Source organism: Maniola hyperantus, chromosome 2 (assembly GCF_902806685.2).
Source record: "Maniola hyperantus chromosome 2, iAphHyp1.2, whole genome shotgun sequence".
In the NCBI taxonomy this organism is placed as follows: Eukaryota; Metazoa; Arthropoda; class Insecta; order Lepidoptera; family Nymphalidae; genus Maniola; species Maniola hyperantus.
Window position 1 is genome coordinate 16,375,987 of NC_048537.1, and position 19,947 is coordinate 16,395,933.

A 19,947-nucleotide genomic window follows, 5' to 3' on the forward strand; every position below is an offset into this window, starting at 1 on the left:
ATTAAAATTAAAATAAATATTTTAGGGAAATATTCATCTCTGCGTTCAAAGGAACGACATTACTAATGACATATAATTTTCAGAAGAAACACACATGAAGTTAGCCGTTTGTCAGCCTGTAGGGCGCCGATGTTTTACCGCGACATTTTCGCGCGGAAAGCCGGGCGTTATTGAGCCGTGGAAAGGTGAAAAATAGAATGTAAAATTAGATTTTTGTGCTAAGTGTACCATTTTTGACCAAATTAACTGTTTTTACAGTAATAGTGATCAAATAGTACCCATAAATAGTGTAATCGTGTCGTACAATTGGACTTGCAAATCTGATGTACGAAGATATTTTGTCTTATAGTAATTGGATTAATTTGTGAATGATAAGGTACGTCTTCTTTACTTTTTAAAGTCCTCAAAGATGTAATCTTGTCGATATTATAATCAAATATTTCTACAATTACGTCCTTTCTTCTATAATTAGGTTATAAATCATAAGGCGGCGATAAGCTAAGCCAATTACCCCTTCAACGGTTCAGACTTTTAAGCAGCCATTTAAAGTTTTGTGTGATGTTTTCCTAGTATGATTATTCAGAAAACCCATATTGTTGAAAGTATGTGCTATTTTTAACAATTTCCAAAAGTGGTAGGGCCGAGAAACCCAAGCTAGCGACGTGTCTAATGGCGCTGACGGGAGGATTTCGCGCGCGATTGTGACGGATTCGTGGCATTTTTTATACCAGCTGATTCATTCTTTTCCACATTTTAATGCCTTTTGATGATTAAATGCACACTATACTAGAACTAAAATACACAAATTGTTAAATTTGATAACTTTAAGTGCCTTAAAACACCCCTCGAAAAATTTCCTCCCGCCATCCTCCAGGGGGCACGCTGCGTATATTTTACTCAAAAAGCTATGATTTTACGTGAAATCGATTATACATAAGCGATTTAGATCCTCGACAAACCTCTATTATGTGATATGATTTGTAAATTTTCTTAAAAAGTGCCGTAATTTACGATTGTCAATTGACATAACCCTATTTGCGGTTTGAACATGACATGCGGTAATTTTAACTTATTATCTCTAATTATTCTTTACGTTATCATACTTTATGTCCTGTATACTTAACCGTAGTCCATGTTGCAGACAGTGGAAGCCTTTGTCAGCTGATCTTTTCCCATGAATATGGCACAAACAGGGTGGGTACAGCTGATCAAATTTATTCATATTTTGATCTTGCTTGACTGTTTACTTATAGTTCAGTCTGTTTCAGTTTATCCTGTGAAGTCAGTGAGAATCGTGCCAACTTGAAACGGAAGAGGAATTCTACTGATGATGAGGTATTTGGTGTTTGATAAGAACAATCACAGCTTTCATAATATTAATATCAGTGCTTGATGTGAACATTTTTTGTAGGTGGGGAGCATGCCAGCTGTGAAGCTTGTGGCCAAGCTAGAAGAAGAGTTGAATGATCAACCTGCACATAATGTTGTTGTAGAATCTTCATCATGCTCGAGCAATGAGGAGAGTCCTGAGCAACCGAGAAATGAGTTCACAGACTTAGATTATAATCCAGATAGTTTCTTAAGCCCACCGAGTATACCAGAATTACAAACTGGTGCTGAGATCCTTAGAAATGTTGCCAGAGGCCAGCGTACTCCACACTCTAATAAGAGGCCCAGGTAAGCAACCCCTATTATTATTATAGGGTACCTGAGTTCTTCTTCAGTAGTCTTTTTCAGTATTTAGATTGTAGATGAACTTTGCTAGCAGAATAGTTTCAGTAATCCCTCAATACTGGTCTACTTACAGCACTAGTAATCCCCACTGGCCCCTCACTCCCAACGCAAGTGTCCTCTGCCAGGGCTGTCCTGGGCTGACCCCACAGATGTATGGAGATGCATGTGTGAGTGTGACGCCAGATCCAGCCTGAAGAAGAACCCCTATATGTTTGACAATCATCCTAATCTCCAACCGAGGATGAGAGCTATATTACTGGACTGGCTGAATGAGGTACGTTCTCTTTATGTATCTGAAAAATTAGCCTATCAACCAACAATACTACAATTGATTTGTTTTTACTCATAAAAGTGTTTAATAGTTTTATTTTAAGTCATTATCATTTGGGAGTACAACAAATATAGTTTTTTTTATTAGAGAATAAAGATTTGCATTATCATTCAACCTTCAATGACATTATTTTTTGTATTTTTTTCAAATGACCTCATAACAATATGTAGGTCAGGGCGCTACAGGTTCATTATTTCATACATGCATAACTGTACCTAAACTTAAGCTAATCTATATTATGTTCCAACTTTTGTACTATTGATTTCATGATGAACTTTTTTGTAATTTAAAAACATTTATTTTCTATGAATATATTAAATACGTCTTTGTTTTTTTCCATGCAGCATTTTAGTCCTTAAGGTAAGTTGCAATCTGTGAGGCTATAAATTTTTCATTGTAATGACTGTTTTACAGTTAGCACTAATATGAAATCATTGCAGTTTTTTACATATAGGGTACTGAATTGGGAGCAATGACCCCTTTTTTTCGTCGTTCATTGACCCCTCTAGTACCAACGCGATTGGTGGTGATACACCATTATTGCTTTAGTTTTTATACTGATTCTGGTATTTTTAATCTATTTTCTGTGACTGTCTAGATTCGATTTAATCTTGCCTAATCTTTTAATAAGAAAATTCGGATACTAAATGCATAACCCACTGGTTTTGCGCGGTTAAGTCGCGCCAATACGTGAAACATAGTTTATAGATGTTTTGGCATAACTACACCGTCTTTTCCGATATGTTGCTTGTAATTTGATATTATATAAATACGAATATACATAAGGAAAATTATATACATCTTATGTAATTACAATTAGGTATAGATGTACATACTATAACTTGCATTGTTATTTTTATATAGGTACTAAGTATTAAAATGTCCTGGTTTATTCATTACTAGCTTTTGCCCGCGACTTCATTCACAATACTATAGGTATATAATTTATAGTAGTATAGAGTAGCTATCTATCAGTATATAAGGATCAGCAGTTTTGGAGATGATCCTACATCCAAGCTTGCAAACTTTCTTCTTTTTAATATTAGTGTACATTAGCTAATTCACGGCTTGCGTTGCACACTGCAGTGCGACGCGTACGTACGTGAATGGCACCGTATCAGAAACCTTCCCGCAAGTGTTAACAACAACTGTACAAAATTTCAACTCAATCGGATGTACGATGCGCGAATACATAGGTAGCGAACAAATTGACAGATAGCCGTTTTTATATAAACTAGATGAGGTCCGGGACTTAGTCCGCGTGGAATTACTTTTTTTTTAAAATCCTGTGAAAATTCATTATTTTTCGGGATGAGTAGTCTATGTCCGGCTCCAGGATGCCAGCAATCTCTGTACCAAATAGACGATGCCCGCGACTTTGTCCAGATGGATACAGGCATTTAAAAACCGGCCAAGTGCGAGCTAGGCTCGCGCACTGATGGTTCCGTACTCCAGTCGTATTTATTCGACAAATTATTATGCATAAAAATAAATAAAAATCTGTTTTAGAATGTACAAGTAAAGCCCTTTCATATGATACCTCCTTTTGAGGTACCCTAATAAACCTGGGAGAACTCTTTGTTTTTTCGGGACAAAAAGTAGCATATGTCCCCGTCAAATTTCGTCAAAATCGGTTAAACGGATGGGCCGAGAAAAGCTAAAACAGACAGACACACTTTCATATTAGTATGTATGTATGATATGATAGTATGATAGTATGATAGTATGGATTTGTCTGTTTATTTTTCTGAACTAAAATCAAAATAGCCTGACGGCCTCCCCGGCGCGGCGCGGCGCACATGCCCGAGCCACGGGCCGCGGCCGCCGGGCCACGTGTTCGATTACCGATCGCGTCAATTCGACACTCTTGCGCTTCTACCCAAACGCATCAAATTATGTAACAGCTGACAAGGTCGTTTTAGCAGTCAAGTTCGATGTCATGTTCATAATCTACTAGTAAGTATCGTGACTTGGTCCGCGTGGATTTGGGTTTTTAAAAATCTTTTGTAAAGTCTTTGAGTTTCCGTATTAAATAAACCGGCCAAGTGAGAGTCAGGCTCGCGCAATGAGGGTTCCGTAACGACTGTAGGGTCGTATTTTTTCGATATTTTGCACGATAATTCAAAAACTATGGTGCATAAAAATAAATAAAAATCTGTTTTAGAATGTACAGGTGAAGACCTTTCATATGATAGATACCCCACTTGATATAGTTATCTATGACCACAATTTTTTTTTTTTTGTGTGATCTAACCTTAAATTAAACGGTTTTCAGATTTTTTCCCAAATGTCAGCAATAAGATCTACCTACCTGCCAAATTTCATGATTCTAGGTCAACGGGAAGTACCCTGTAGGTTTCTTGACAGACCGACAGACAGAATAAAAATAACAAATAAATCCGAAAACCGTGAATTTGTGGTTACATCATTAAAAAAAATTGAAATGTGTTCATGAACAAATAATTATTATATTTTCAATTTTCAAAGTAAGATAACTATATCAAGTGGGGTATCATATGAAAGGGCTTACCTGTACATTCTAAAACCGATATTAATTTATTTTTGTGCACAATAGTTTTTGATTTATCATGCAAAATGTTGAAAAACTACGACTGTAGTATGGAAACCTCCGTGCGTGAGACTGACTCGAACGTGGCACACAAACTTTCATCTCACTACTGAAAACAGGCTTCCTCTCAGAGTGAGAATGGCTTGGCAGTAGTCCACCACGACAGACTTTACCTCTTTATAATATTACTAGCTGATGCCCGCGACTTCGTCCGCGTGGAATTAGGTATTTTAAAAATCCCGTGGGAACTCAGATTTTCCGGGATAAAAAGTAGCCTATGTCCCTCTTCAGGTCTTTATCTAAAGGTACCCATGCAAAAAATCACGTTAACCGTTGCGACGTGATTGAAGGACAAACCAACACACTTTCGGCATTTATAATAAGGGCTGATTGTAGTCTAACTTTACCTCTTGGTGTAGATTAGAATAGATGTAATCTCACAAGAATCTGATTGGTTGAAGCACACGTGCACTTCGCTCCGCTCGTCTCCGCTGTATTGCAAACGCAACCGTGCCAGGAGTTTGTTATCATCATATTTTATCATCAGGCATAATGAAGTGCTCCAAAATGTTATCAATTTTAAAATAATTTGCATTGCATTGATTATACTGATTGCGGTGTTTAACAAAAAGAGACCTATTTGCGCTCGTTGCATTAGTATTTCCTTATTAAGTGTCTTTGATAAAATAATCGTTTATTTTTTTCTAATTTTTGCAAATTTTTTTGGTAAGTGGTGATGCAATCTAAGATGGATGCGGGCTGACCTGGAAGGGGTTTTAACAAAACAGGGGTTTTAGGTAATTTCATTAAGGCTGTTATGGCTTCGTCATGGGTAAAGCGCGGCCCGGCGGGTGGCAGGGTGACAGTTGACATAAAATTCAATCAAGCCTCTCAATATCACTGCCCCGCACCCTACCTACGAGCCGTCATTTATTTGTACAGAAATAAAAAAGGCATGGGAAAGTAATTGTAGACAAGTGAAATCCACCAGTGACCCTTGGCAGTGGGTGAGGTTGAAAAGGAAGAAAAACCAACAAAGATAGAAGATAGAACTTATGAAAATGCTACACTATGTCGCATATTTATCAAAAAATATGTACCTACATATAATAATGGCAAATTAAATGAATAAACAATATCATGAAAGAGAGGAGAGGTAGTCATTTTAAGTTATAATTAATTAAAAATAGTGTAATGGTAAAGTTTCCATATTAAAAACGTGACACCCGAGTTACATCTGCCTGTATGGAGGTGCAAATCACCATGTCCCATCCATACTAAAGAGCTTTACCTCAACGCTCATGTCACGTTAGCTAATGAAGTCACCTTTAGGTACTTAAAACAGGGCCTCTGGCCGTATTTAGTCGTGCGTGTAAAAAATGTCTACTCATAACTACGAGTACTACAACCATTGAGCAGAAACAAAGAGGAGATGTTGTATTAAGATTTCCCTATGAAATATCGTGTGACATTTTGCGGGGTGAGGGGTTGTGGAACGCCGCCCACTTCTCAATTTTCCATCTGCGGGTTAGTAGCAAAACTACTCGCTTAGCGACCTAACATCGATATATTGATGTCACTACATAGTTCAGCTATCTCACACTAGATGTCAATAAGTGTAGAAACAATTTAATAATTACGTATAAAATTACTTACAAATGAAATGTGATACCATTCATAGCATCAGAACGTCTGTCTGAATAACTTTGACACGATAAAACACAACACTTCATCCTTTTGTTCTTAAAAACGCGAAAACACACCGATAATACGAGTCTCAATATATGTGAACCTGACGAACGCAGACAGCATACTAACTAAGGCCCCGCCCACAGTGATGACGTCAGGACCTAGTTGAAAATCACAGTGCACAGTTGCTTAGGCCAACTCCTCTTTGTTTCTGCTCTATGACTACAACAATTCGTCCAAGATTCATAATAAGTATGATTACGTCACTCTGATTTAAGGACCGCTTAACGGTACTTTTAGGCTTAATTGACTAACTTCCTTGATTAAACAAAGCATACCTAATATAAACATAATTGTCCTTTCTTGTCATGTGATTAAACTACTAAGTATAGAATATGAAATGTTTTAATCAATTAAAAAAATCATCGATCCATTATTATTAAATCGTTTTTACTTTACCACTAAAGTAAGTATACGAGATTCTGCACTGTATTGGTATGTTCGTTCTCTCAAACTGCCAAAATATATAGAACTTCTCTTTTTTGTACTTACATTTCTCTCTTTCACGTCAAATGCCGATATCAATTAATCACATCACGTGTACATGATCTCGTAATATCTTGTCTTTTGTATACGAAGACATTTTGTTTCTTCTACTAAGCAATAAATGTAGAGCAAATTAATTGAGGTCATTGTATAACCTAGTAGGTAACTATCACAAATATTACTAACAAATTCATGCGACTGCGTATGCCTAAAACCCAAAGATATTTATACTACTAATATCTTAACAGAGTTTTAGAAATCTCCCGCTCTGTGATTGTATTCTCTATCGACCAATGAAAACGCTTCCCCAAATGCGTACAGTGGCAGATTAACCCTTGCAAAAGACGCTTTCCTTGGGTCCTCCGATTCTAGAGGGCCTCCAATCTTGAAAAAAATAATTAAATTAAACCCTAAATCAGGCTGAAATATAATGTTAAAGTTGGCAGGGAGACCCGAGGCCTCCTAGAGCTATGTAGATCCTATCTGGATGAGGATATCTGGAGAAAAAGATTCCATTTTTATTTTTATAAGACATGAAAAATAATTAAAATCGTAATGTAAATTATTTTACTACTATTACGCTAAGATTTAAGTTTTTTTTATATCTAGGCTAAGTAAGAGTTATACTTATAGTTATACTTACACTCCATTTCAATATGATAATTGCATGAAGGACAGCCTGTGCCACTTATTATGATACTAGATGATGCCCGCGACTTCGTCCGCGTGGATTTAGGTTTTTAAAAATCCTGTGGAAACTTCAGTTTTCCGGGATATAAAGTAGCATATGTCCTTCCCCGGGATGCAAGCTATTTCTGTACCAAATTTCGTCAAAATCGGTTGAACAGTTGAGCCGTGAAAAGCTAGTAGACAGACAGACACACTTTCGCATTTATAATATTAGTATGGATATAAGACTACCACCTGTTGGCAATCTGAGAACTCTTTCGGAATCATTTTAGTGAACCAGCCCATTAGCAAACACAATTCAGAGGCCTCCAGATCTAGTTGCGCCTCGGGCCTCAGAAATTCATGACCAGTCACCAATAATGCGACACGGATGACAAAGAGTAGTAGGTACGTTTTACCTTCGTACTACTATCAGACTTCCCAGTCTGAAATCCGGTGTTTGTAGTACCTTACCTAAACGTAAAATACTACAGGTCTATGTGAAACTGAAACGTAATGCAAACTACAGACATAGACGGCCAGACTGTTTACGAAAATAGGTAATTTGTAATTCACGCGTGCCCGCCGCCGGGGCCTCCCAATTTTATCAACTAAACTTCGCGCGTAGAATTTTCCATTCAAGGTTCATGAAAACAAACTCTTAACTTCTTAAAAATTTATCACCGTTTCATTTTAGCGGCATAATTCAAATCAATCAAATGAGCTCGGTGGCTATCATTCAGTGTTAGACACTGAGTTAGCGAATCAGTAGGCTGCAATTACGTAGAGACTTATGACTAGTTTGGGAATCATACATTGTACTTAAATATTACAGTCCGCGGCCGAAAGTAATGTATATCGGACCTTTAGAAGGAGATAGCAGATTTGTAGAGCGCTGTCCCTGTCGTTGAGACCGACAAAACGTCTTATAGGTATGAGTGACAGGGACAACGCTCTACAAAGCCGAAATGTCATTCTTAAGGCCGATGTACATTACTTTCAGTCGCGTACTGTAAAAAGTAACTGATACAGCTGGAGAAAGATAAAAGGTAAAAAAGTTCTGGTCCTGGACCTGACTTGTCGAACTATGTGGTTTTACGAAACGAGACGGTACGGCCCGTTCCACTGTGCTATGGTGGTCTGCCAACCTTTCGCTTCCCGCGCTGTAGTAAAGTACAGTAGGTACTATTGCGCTGACAGTTGACAAATCCCTCTTTTCGACGCTCCACTGTCGTCAAAAGCTCTTTTTACCTTGACCTTCACGCCTAACATGCGCACCACGAGAAAATTTTGTCTACGCATTTACTCGTCTTATTTGTATGAAGAAATACGAGATAATGCGTAGACAAATAAAGTACAGTACCATTGCGCTGACAGTTGACAAATACCTCTTTTCGACGCTCCACTGTCGTCGAAAGCTCTTTTTACCTTGACCCTTGTCATCGGGCCAAGAGAGCTCAGGAACGGTTGAGGGTTTACAGTGGGTTGAATCATAACAGTTCCGTAGTCATATAATAAGACGTCCGCTACGCACTGCGCTACGGCGCCGCTACGTGGCGTAGCATTCAATTTGCACTCTGTTTTTGGCGAATAAGATGTTATTGGAATAACTAAGAAACAGAAGCAGAAGCGAAACCGGGCGAAAATGTGTTTGTTTGTTGCTTTGTCCTTCAATCACGGCACAATCGACGTGATTTATTGCATGGATATATTCAAAGACCCTGGAGAATGGCACGGGAGACTTTTTATCCTGGAAAATCAAAGAGAAAAATAAGATTTCATTTAAAACCTAAATCCACGCGAATACAGTCTCCGGCATCAGCTAGCTAAAAGATGCTGGCTTTAATTTTGTTTAGTTAATAACAGCTATGAAGAAAATATAAGACTTGCCTCTGTTCACTTCAAAATAGAACGGTTACCGATTACACGCTATCATAGTGACATCCTCAGCGTATCTATAGTGTGAATCGACTGTTGATTGGATAGCCCTTAAGTATCGATAGAACACGTTTGTTGTGTAGGTATGCGAGGTATACAAGCTGCACAGAGAGACGTTCCACCTGACCGTGGACTACGTGGACCGATACCTGACCAACACCGACGACGTGCAGAAGGGACGCCTGCAGCTCATTGGTAGGTAACTTTGTACCCTAACTTTTCAGGAGGTAGGTAGGTACTGGAGATGCGAAAAATGGCCGATGCGCGTGCGTCGCCTCGCTCGTGGTATGAGATTGGTTTTATTTTATATCTTTTATTACCAAGGAATTCGTTGATTATAAATCTGCCTAATTCTGACGAAAATTCCAAAACTAACGTAAGTTCATTTTGAAACTATGTAGTTTAGTTTCCATGCTTGTTATCTCTCATATCTGGATCTGGATGGTTTTTTCCTCAAAACCATGATTGGTGTTTTTCTTTCATTTAAGCAATTAAATATTACTTGCTTTAACGGTGAAGGAAAACATATTGAGGAAACTTGCACACCTGAGAATTCTCCATAATTTCTCTTTGTAAATTTCGCACTAGACCAGTTCTTCAAAAAAATCCACTTCGCACGAGGCCAGCGTGGTAGACTATGGTCTAAAACCTTCTTATTCTGATGATTTCATGGGTTGACCAAGATGGTCTTTCTTTTCAGGTATAACATGCTTGTTCATAGCAGCAAAAGTAGAGGAAGTGTACCCACCGAAGATAGGCGAATTCGCGTACGTCACCGACGGCGCTTGTACCACGGAAGAAATATTGCTAGAAGAATTGCTCATATTGAAAATACTAGCGTGGAATATCACGCCTATCACGATAAACAGCTGGTTGAATATTTATATGCAGTTAGCGAGTGAAGGTAGAACTCTTTTTTTACCGTTCACGTGCTATTTTTTTATTATATACTAGCAGTATGAGCTTGAGAGGAACAATTCCATTATTAACTATAATATTTACGCAGCGCACGCCACGGAAGCTCTCAATTGAGACGTTTTTTTCCGACTTAATTCACATTATTATAATTTTCGTAGGGATCTCTATTTTATTAATTTTTAGGGTTCCGTACCTCAAAAGGAAAAACGGAACCCTTATAGGATCACTTTGTTGTCTCTGTCTGTCTGTCCGTCTGTCTGTCAAGAAACCTACAGGGTACTTCCCGTTGACCTAAAATCATGAAATTTGGCAGGTAGGTAGATCTTATAGCTAACATTTAAGGAAAAATGTGAAAACCGTGAATTTAGGGTTGGATCACACAAAAAAAAATTAAATTGTGGTCATGAACTAATAATTAGTATTTTCAACTTTCGAAGTGAGTGACTATATCAATTGGGGTATCATATGAAAGGTCTTCACCTGTACATTCTAAAACAGATTTTTATTTATTTTTATGCATCGTAGTTTTTGAATTATCGTGCAAAATGACGAAAAAATACGACTGTAGTACGGAACCCTCATTGCGCGAGCCTGACTCGCACTTGGCCGGTTTTTTAAAATTGGTTCAGTAATTCCAGAGATTTCTTCCTACATACGAATTTACAAACTTATAACTTTAACTTTTTGTAATATTAGTGTAGATAATACATACGTAATTAAATGAAGTGGACAGAACATGATTGATCATGTACTCTATTGTAATTCCAGGGAGGAGTGCAAAGAGACGGTTACTAGGTGAGAGCGACGTGGGCGCCAACGCACTGCGGGGTTACACCTTCGTGTTCCCGCAGTACTCCTCGCTAGAGTTCGCGGTGTGCGGCCAACTCGTGGACCTGGCCGTGCTGCACGTAGACGTCAACAAGTTCGCGTACAGCGCCGTGGCCGCCGCCGCGATCGCGCACGCCTTCAACAAGGAACTAGCTCTGCGGGTGTCGGGTGAGTTGACGCAGTACTACGCCGCAGTTCGCGGTGTGCGGCCAACTCGTGGACCTGGCCGTGCTGCACGTGGACGTCAACAAGTTCGCGTACAGCGCCGTGGCCGCCGCCGCGATCGCGCACGCCTTCAACAAGGAACTAGCTCTGCGGGTGTCGGGTGAGTTGACGCAGTACTCCTCGCCGCAGTTCGCGGTGTGCGGCCAACTCGTGACGTCAACAAGTTGGCGCACACGGTCATGATGTGCTGTCGTAAGCCGAACCAGTGCGGTCTTACTCCCGCGACGCGTGCATCGTGTCCAAGCTCACGATACGCAACTTGGTTGCAGGTTACAGCTGGGAGGTGCTTCAGGGGTGCTACACGTGGCTGGCGCCGTTCGTGTCGTGCGTGCGCGCCGCCGGCGGCGTGAGCGCGGTGCGCGGCGGCGACGGCGAGCACGTGCAGCGCGGCGCGGGGCTGCGGCTCATCTGCCCCGACCTCAACGTGGACGAGAGCCATCGCATACAGACGCACAACGTCTCGCTAGACATGTTCGTGAGTATCGTGTACTTCATCGTCGCGACTATTCTTATATCAGGTCAAAGAGAGAAGTTTATTCAATTTTAGACAGCAGCGAATGGGTAAAGGTACGATTTATTCGTTGTGTGGTCGGCAGGATCAAGTGTGCCAGCAGCAGCTGGAGCAGACCACGCAGCTCACGGCGTCCACGTCGCACACGGAGCACGTGTACCCGCCCACGCCGCCGCAGTCCGACCAGAAGAGCCCCTCCGCGCCCACCACCACGCCGTCCACGCGGCCCTTCCCGCTGCCCCCCATCGCCGATTGAACTCAACACAGGCAGGGATTTGTAGAGCACACTTCGACTTGACTCAGTCGGGTACAGAGGTTCTGTTTCATGAAGCCGGTTTGGCTGATATCAATATATAATTTTAATTTCGTTTTAAGAAATTGAGTATCACTTGCTTTAACGGTGAAGGAAATCGTAGTAAATGTATAATGACAGGCAAACAACTTGAGCACAGGAGCGTAGCGGAGAAAAGTTGGCGTAAGGCGGGCGGGAAACTGAGTGACTGGTCGACCAATCGCTTGCTTCCACGCGGTAGAAATCCCTTCGCGCCCGTTTGACCCGCCAAATAGATGTATATGTTGCGTGATTTTATCTATTTAGATATACGATTATTTATTATATTATATCCTCTATCCTAAGGTTGCCTAGAAAATCGCTATTTTAATGATGAGGCTGCCTTTTGTACAAGTTACTATTTTATACTAATTACTTACAGTACGCGGCCGAAAGTAATGTACATCGGCCTTTAGAATGCCATTTCGGCTTTGTAGAGCGTTGTCTCTATCACTCATATCTATATGACGTTTTGTCGGTCTCAACGACAGAGACAGTGCTCTACAAATCTGCTATCTCCTTCTAAAGGTCGATGTACATTACTTTCGGCCCGTTTGCTCAAATTAATTGCCGGTTAAAGTACTACTACTGATCGTCTAATGAATTGGTTTATTATGGGCCGAAATTAAACAGTCCATCCATAGTCTGTCGATACGACGTTGTTTGTCGTAAAAAAAGACCATACGATTGTTGAAAAATAAAGTTGCTAAGTAACTTATCGACAGATTACAGATAGGATTGAATGTATAATAGTGGCCATGTAATTAATCTATCAGTAATCTGTCGCTAAGTTGCCTAGCAACGCTGTTATTTGTCAAAAAAAACTGCATACAATTTGACAAATAACAACGCACTTCATGTAGATTGACTATTTATTATTAATTTCGACCGGGCATCGCGATTGCAGTCACAATGTGAGATCGTAACTTGTGATCTAATAATAAACTGAAAATAAAAATCGACCAAGTGCGAGTTGGACTCGCGCACGAAGGGTTCAGTACCATTATATATAAAGACGAGCCAAAAAACATACATATTTATTTTATACTGTTTTTTAGTATTTGTTGTTATAGCGGCAACGGAAATACATCATATGTGAAAATTTCAACTTTCTACCTATCACGGTTCATGAGATACAGCCTGGTGACAGACAGGCAGACGGATGGACAGCGGAGTCTTTTAGGGTCTCGTTTTACCTTTTGGGTATGGAACCCTAAAAAAACCATCGCTTCTGAATCTGTAGATATGACAATAAATTTATTTATTTAAACTTAAAAACCGGCCAAGTGCGAATCGGACTAGCAAACGAAAAGTTCCGTACCATCGTACAACAAAAAACACTAATTGTTCGCAGTTTTCGAACTTTTTGCTTTATAGTCCGTAAAAAATTACTCCTCACGGGCCATTTTAACTCAATGGTTAAAGTGTGTCAAAAGTACGGTTCATCTTTAAAATAAGGACTAAAATCGTCCTTTTGACATGACAATTAACACATTAAGTTAAAATGGCGAGTGAAAAGTCATTTTGTACGCATAATTTTTGATGAAAAACTAAAATATAACTAAAATAGCCGTCAAAATCTAGAAAAAAATTATAAAGATCTGATAAAATATTCGGAGATATCTACTCGTAATTAGAAAACCGCTTTTTGATAGCATTCAGATTTAACCTCAGCAAATGTTTTCTAATAAAGATTTTGCAATATGTAATAATCAACTGACGATATTCGATGTAATACCTGTAATGAGCTAACTTAAGGCTAGGACGGACATATGTAGCAGAAATCCGCTTAACCATCAACCACCCAAATATCTGAGCGAAAATTTCGCTTCGATTCTGTGACGTGGGTAAAGAAGTGCAGCTTGCATCACACACAAGCCAAAGTTCTGGCGTCAACGGACCTTATCGCGGACGCGCGGAACAACGCTTGCGGACGGCGTCTTTTCCGGTAGATGTGATGCTCCCATAACATTTCAGAATAAGGCGGAATTCTGCCCCCGAATTGCTCTTGCAAATTTCCGCCCCAATTTTTTTCTGCTTGCGGATAGCTTCAGTAGATTGTCTCAAGACTAAAAGTTATGGATCTATACAGGGTGTAACCAGAACGCTGGCAAAAACGAAGACGGGTGATAGTACTGATGATTACTGATATGATAACACAAATAAAAAACGTGAAAAATATTTTAAAAAATCCTATATTCACGATATATTGCAAATAAAACATCTGATTGACTCTAGACGTCAACGAACGTTACGTAAGTAGGACACTTGGAGTCAATATCGCGTCGTAGGTCATTGACCCGAGTTTTGCACGCTATTCATTGCGGGTTTGAAAAATACTAAATCACTAAAACTACAAAATGAGGCAAATGGTTATTTGTATTGGATTGTGTTTAAGTAGTACATATAACAATAACGCTGTTTTTGCTAGCGTTTTGGTTACACCCTGTAATACTTTAGCTCTAATTAGGTACGAAATTGATGATATTTTTGAGTTTTGCTTACTAACAAATTACCAAACTAATAGTCGCGATTTTGGTTGTGCATGTCACTCACCCGGCCTACTAATAAAAGATGAGGTTAACTTTGAAGTCTTTCTGTGAATAGTATCTCCGAACAGATTGTTTACATAATTTTTTTTTTAATTTTCTGTTTTTCGTTTATATTAAACTAGCTTATGCCCGCGACTTCGTCCGCGTGGACTACACAAATTTCAAACCCCTATTTCACCAACTTACGGGTTGAATTTTCGGAAATCCTTTCTTAGCGGATGCCTACGTCATAATAGCTATCTGCATGCCATTCAGCCCGATCCGTCCAGTAGTTTGAGCTGTGCGTTGATAGATCAGTCAGTCAGTCACCTTTTCTTTTTTATATAGGTATTTAGAATTTAGATTTTGAATAAACCATTTTGATTTTGATTTTTATATCATTTCTTTGAAAGAAAGGCGCTCAATTATCAAAGCATGGCATTTTCTAGAAATTGTCAGTCACCTTTTGCTTTTATATATTTAGATCCACTGTTTACTAAAATACATGATTTAAGCCTAATTTCGTTATGGTGTTATGAATAATCCACGGTTGATATCTGAGGTGCGCCGGAAACAACCGCATCAAACCGGCGCATCTCTGAACTGTTATATCTGGATATTACAAATTAAACATTCCAAAGTGACATATACTTACCTAGAAGCAACAATTTTTTGTCGATTGTTGCAATTGAACGGAAGATGAACTTTGTTCCGTCAACAAATCGCCGCCTTCAGGGCCCTGAGTGTAAGTGCTCAGTTTCTCAAGCTGACTAATGTTACATGGAAAGCCTAGTACTACGCCTAGTTTACTAGGTCAGTCCGAACAAAAATCGTGTTCTATGAAGCTACCAAAATTAGTATGCATTTGCTATAAAACTGTACGCAAAAGCTCTATCCACGGAAAGAAGTTAGTATAGCGCTCTCTCTGGTAAGTAATCCCATATAAATGATAGAGACAAAAATCTCTCCACAAGTCATGAACCAATCACAAACGAAACTATATTTTCGAATGTTTTTATAAACATTTTCTGATTGAATTTGGAATGTTTTTTGAAAACATGTTTGTGATTGGTTAGTGACTCGAAACTGTTTACGCCCACTGAGATTTTTGTCCCTGTCATTCGTATGGGATTAAGTAATAAAGAGCGCGAGAAAGAAGTTAGTCTTTCCATGCATAGAGTATACCTAGTAGCAGCCCGCAAACATTTTTGTTTGGGATGACCCCTCTAGTGCGTAACATAATATAAAGGTTGGTGCACCGGGGGCCCATGTTTTTGGTTTTTTGTTATAACCTGTAAACCACAGGAATTCATATTGTTTATATTATATTTAAATATATTGAAAATACAATCATCATATTATTTAGTATTGCTAGCATAGTGAAATACATTTTACATAATATTATATATTTTTCAATCATTTTCAATCATCATTATTTTGTCAAACGATATTAGATTTAATATAACCAACCAATATTTATAATCTCTAAGTTTAATTCGATTTATGTATTATTTAAGTAATTGTATGTAATTAAAAAAAATCTAAAAATATCCTTTTACCTAAAATCAATTAGACCAGTAACAAATGAGTTATATTATATGTTTTAAAATAGTAATATCTTTAATATTATATTCGAACTAGTAAAAACTTTTATTTCTAAGCTAATGTGCTGCACTTAAGTAGAAAATAGTTTCGTTTGGGCGTGATAAACTAGAATAAATTCAAGTTTAGGCGGGTATAAAATCAGATTTTTTTGTCGTGATTTGGTCCTAAAAAGTATCCTGTGTCTGTATCCAGGATGCGATCTATCCTTGTACCCGTCTAGTTTGGTTGAGCGATTGAGTCGTAAAAAGGTTATAGACAGACCAACACGATTCACATTGGCAGTGAATCGAGGCAAATTTCTAAAATTTTACATATTTTGTAGCTTATTGACTGCGAAGTGCATAGAGTGACGTCAATTTTGACACTCGATGTCGACTTCAGTAGACTAAATTAAAATCAAAAGCACCAAACTTGAATTAAGTCCAGTTTTGTTTCGGTACGCCCAAAACGAGATTAAGAGCACCTACACACTTGCGTTTCTCCAGCGTAAACGTTCGTCGAACATATACGCAACTGCGCACTGCGACAGCGCGACACACGCGCCGTGTTGAACAACGAATGGTGCTGCACAGCAAACATAATCACTTTCACTTTGTTGCAAATTCCGTTATAGGTCGTCCCGCCTTATATTCTTTCGTTTTCATAATGATTTTCTTTCTAGCAGCAAAGCCAACAATAGAGTTTCCTCGTCGGAATCTATTCTGTTAATGACGATACCAAACTAATTAACGTGACTACTGCGGCCGTGTCAGTATGACGCTAACTCACCGACGTGCGTTTGCGCTCGCTCGCATCGCGAAGTCGTGTCGTCATTGTTACGTTTGACGAACGCCTACGCTGGAGAAACGCTAGAGTGTAAAAGCTCTTAAATGTAAATAAATAAAATAATATAATTTATTAATTTCACTTAGACCGGGGGTTTAGGACGAGAAACTGATGATTGGGCCTCGTGAGGAGTCCTTGTTAGTAAAGTTTCGCTACTAATTTTTAGCCAAAGAAATAATTTGCTGGCCTTTTTGTTAATGAACTCCAAGGAAAATTGACTACTTTTAGTCATTATAAATAACAGTATAATCAGGTTTTCCGTTGGATAGAAGGCGTTACTTTACGGAAATATACAAGGAACAAGCTAATTCGCTATACCTAATCCGCTAAAACAGACAAATCTGTATGGTACAACGTGCCGCATGCAATATGCAGCGCCCGCCCTCCCACTACTAAAGCAGGAAAAGCAAGCAATACACACTACTACAGCATGCAATATACCTGAGGATGCTCGGTATCAGAGTGAACCGTACATGTTGAGTATGTTCTAGATCTAGAAGATTAGGTGGTAGTGTGTATTGCTTGTTTTTCCTGCTTCTTTAGTAGTGGGAGGGCGGGCGCTGCATATTGCATGCGGCACGTACCATACAGATTTGAATGTTTTGGCTTGTTGTTCCTTGTTGCACTTACATTTTTGTAAAAATAAAAATTACACAAATTACAATTTTAATACTGATGAAAAATAGACGCTATTATATGATGTGGGATTCAATTTGTAAAGTTTAAATGTGAACTTAAATTTTATTTTTATGCTATGAAATGCGTGTTTTTTTTATTGTATACAAATTATTGAAAATCACATAAAATCATTAACAAAATCTATTGTGTCCGTGATCATAAACCTAATTTTAGATATAATTTTCAGTTAGGGCAACAAAGAGAAAAAAAAATTTAGTTTTATCAAAATTTTATTTCCATTGTATGGGGCTTGTATTGAAGGAAATACAAAAGCTGATCTTGTTGTTTGAAAATAAGCATTTTAATATGTCTTATTATTCTGTTGTACACGATCTCTTATACTAAAATTAAATGTCTTAATGTATTGTCCTCCCTTTCATAATGCTCCTGGCGGAAAAGGATAGGTAGATCTGTTTAGTTAAGACTTTGTGTTCAACAGAATTAATCACAATAGCAACATAGAAAAACAAAATATATCAATCCATTAGATATTAAGATTTATCTTTTCCAATTTTGCGTTTAGAGCTACTGCGCAAATGTTTGTAGTGTAAGAGATGTATATTAAAATAATATATACGAGTACCTATGTTGTAAGATGTATATTTGGAGTGCAAGGGCAGGTGGCCGTGCGCCGGGTATTGTTTTTCCTTGTGTATATTAGACTTAAGGCAGCTCAGTTCGGTGCTTTCTTCATACAAACGTAGGAGGGAAAATACAACAATATTCGATATTGTACGCACAAAACTAAGAATTATATCGATTTATCTCGTCTTTATCTAGGTTCAATGATATCTAAAACATTGAAAAAAATATTGATTTAAAAGTTAGGAGCCTCAAAAGATTCCTATTTTAACACTAAATTTATGACAACTTTGGGCGTAAATAAATAAGATTAGGGATATGAAAATTCTAAAACAATTTATCATTACACGTAGTTTATTTATTCATTAGTTGAAATAACTTTACTTTGCAAACCTAAATTCAGTAGTTTTTTCTCAAAAATACTTTTCCCAAACTACTGTTCAACCCTTTTCAAGCGCTTGATTTCGGTTAAAATAATCATGCCTCTCACCCCAAAACATTAGACACCGCGCGGGTGGCGGAGGGAAGGGCCAGCCCAGCGGCGCGCGGCTGCGCGTGTAATATTGTGGTTTCTATGACGACGAATGTTGTTATTGATATGTTTTCAAAAATAAAAGTCGTAATTATTTTATAAAATTACTTTATATTTATTAATAAGTTAATTCGTTTATTCCTCTCATAATTCAGTGGCTATGCAAATGTGTAGAAGATTGAGTAGAGTCAATAAGTCCTTCAAATACTTATTGCATTTTGTACATTGACCTCTGGAATTTGAACTTTGGACACCAATTTTATTCATTGGTTTATTGACCTGACTTTATTGTTGAGGTTCTAGTAGGGATACCTACTCGTGTGGTCCTAGTACAATAGGTAAGTAACTTTGTTGAGTTATTTATTTTATCTAATTTAAAAAAACCGGCCAAGTGCGAGTCAGACTCGCGCACCAAGGGTTCCGTACTCAGGTATTTTTTTGACATTTTGCTCCATAAATCAAAAACTATTTTGCATAAAAATAAATAAAAATGTGTTTTAGAATACACAAGTAAAGCCCTTTCATATAATACCCCACTTGGTATACTTATCATACAATGAAAATTGAAAATACTAATTATTTTTTCATTAACACACTTTAATTTTTTTTTGTATGTTGTAATCATAAATCTACGGTTTTCGGATTTATTCCTTTACTTGTGCTCTAAGACCTACGTACCTACTAAATTTCATGATTCTGGGTCAACGGGAAGTACCCTATAGGTTTGTGTGACAGATACGACAGACAGACGGAGAGACGGACAGACAGACAGACACCGAAGTGATTCTAAGGGCCCTTTTTTTCCTTTTACAGTACGGAACCCTAAAAAGGTACCTGTATATTATGTATAATAATATAGGTAGGTAGGTACCTACCTGTGGTGGTATTTCTTTGTATTTTTAGGG

General features: G+C 38.3%; 1 protein-coding gene across 1 annotated transcript; it reads left to right on the forward strand.

Moving 5' to 3' along the window:
• Positions 1-134: 134 nt before the first annotated feature.
• CycE (cyclin E) lies at positions 135-12,345 on the forward strand. The gene is given in 11 exon segments (XM_034977884.2): positions 135-376; positions 1,142-1,194; positions 1,269-1,335; positions 1,412-1,677; positions 1,808-1,836; positions 1,839-2,008; positions 9,560-9,671; positions 10,177-10,380; positions 11,163-11,390; positions 11,717-11,922; positions 12,044-12,345. Coding segments are annotated over 10 exon segments (1,473 nt in total). The 5' UTR covers positions 135-376; positions 1,142-1,174; the 3' UTR covers positions 12,215-12,345.
• Positions 12,346-19,947: the final 7,602 nt, after the last annotated feature.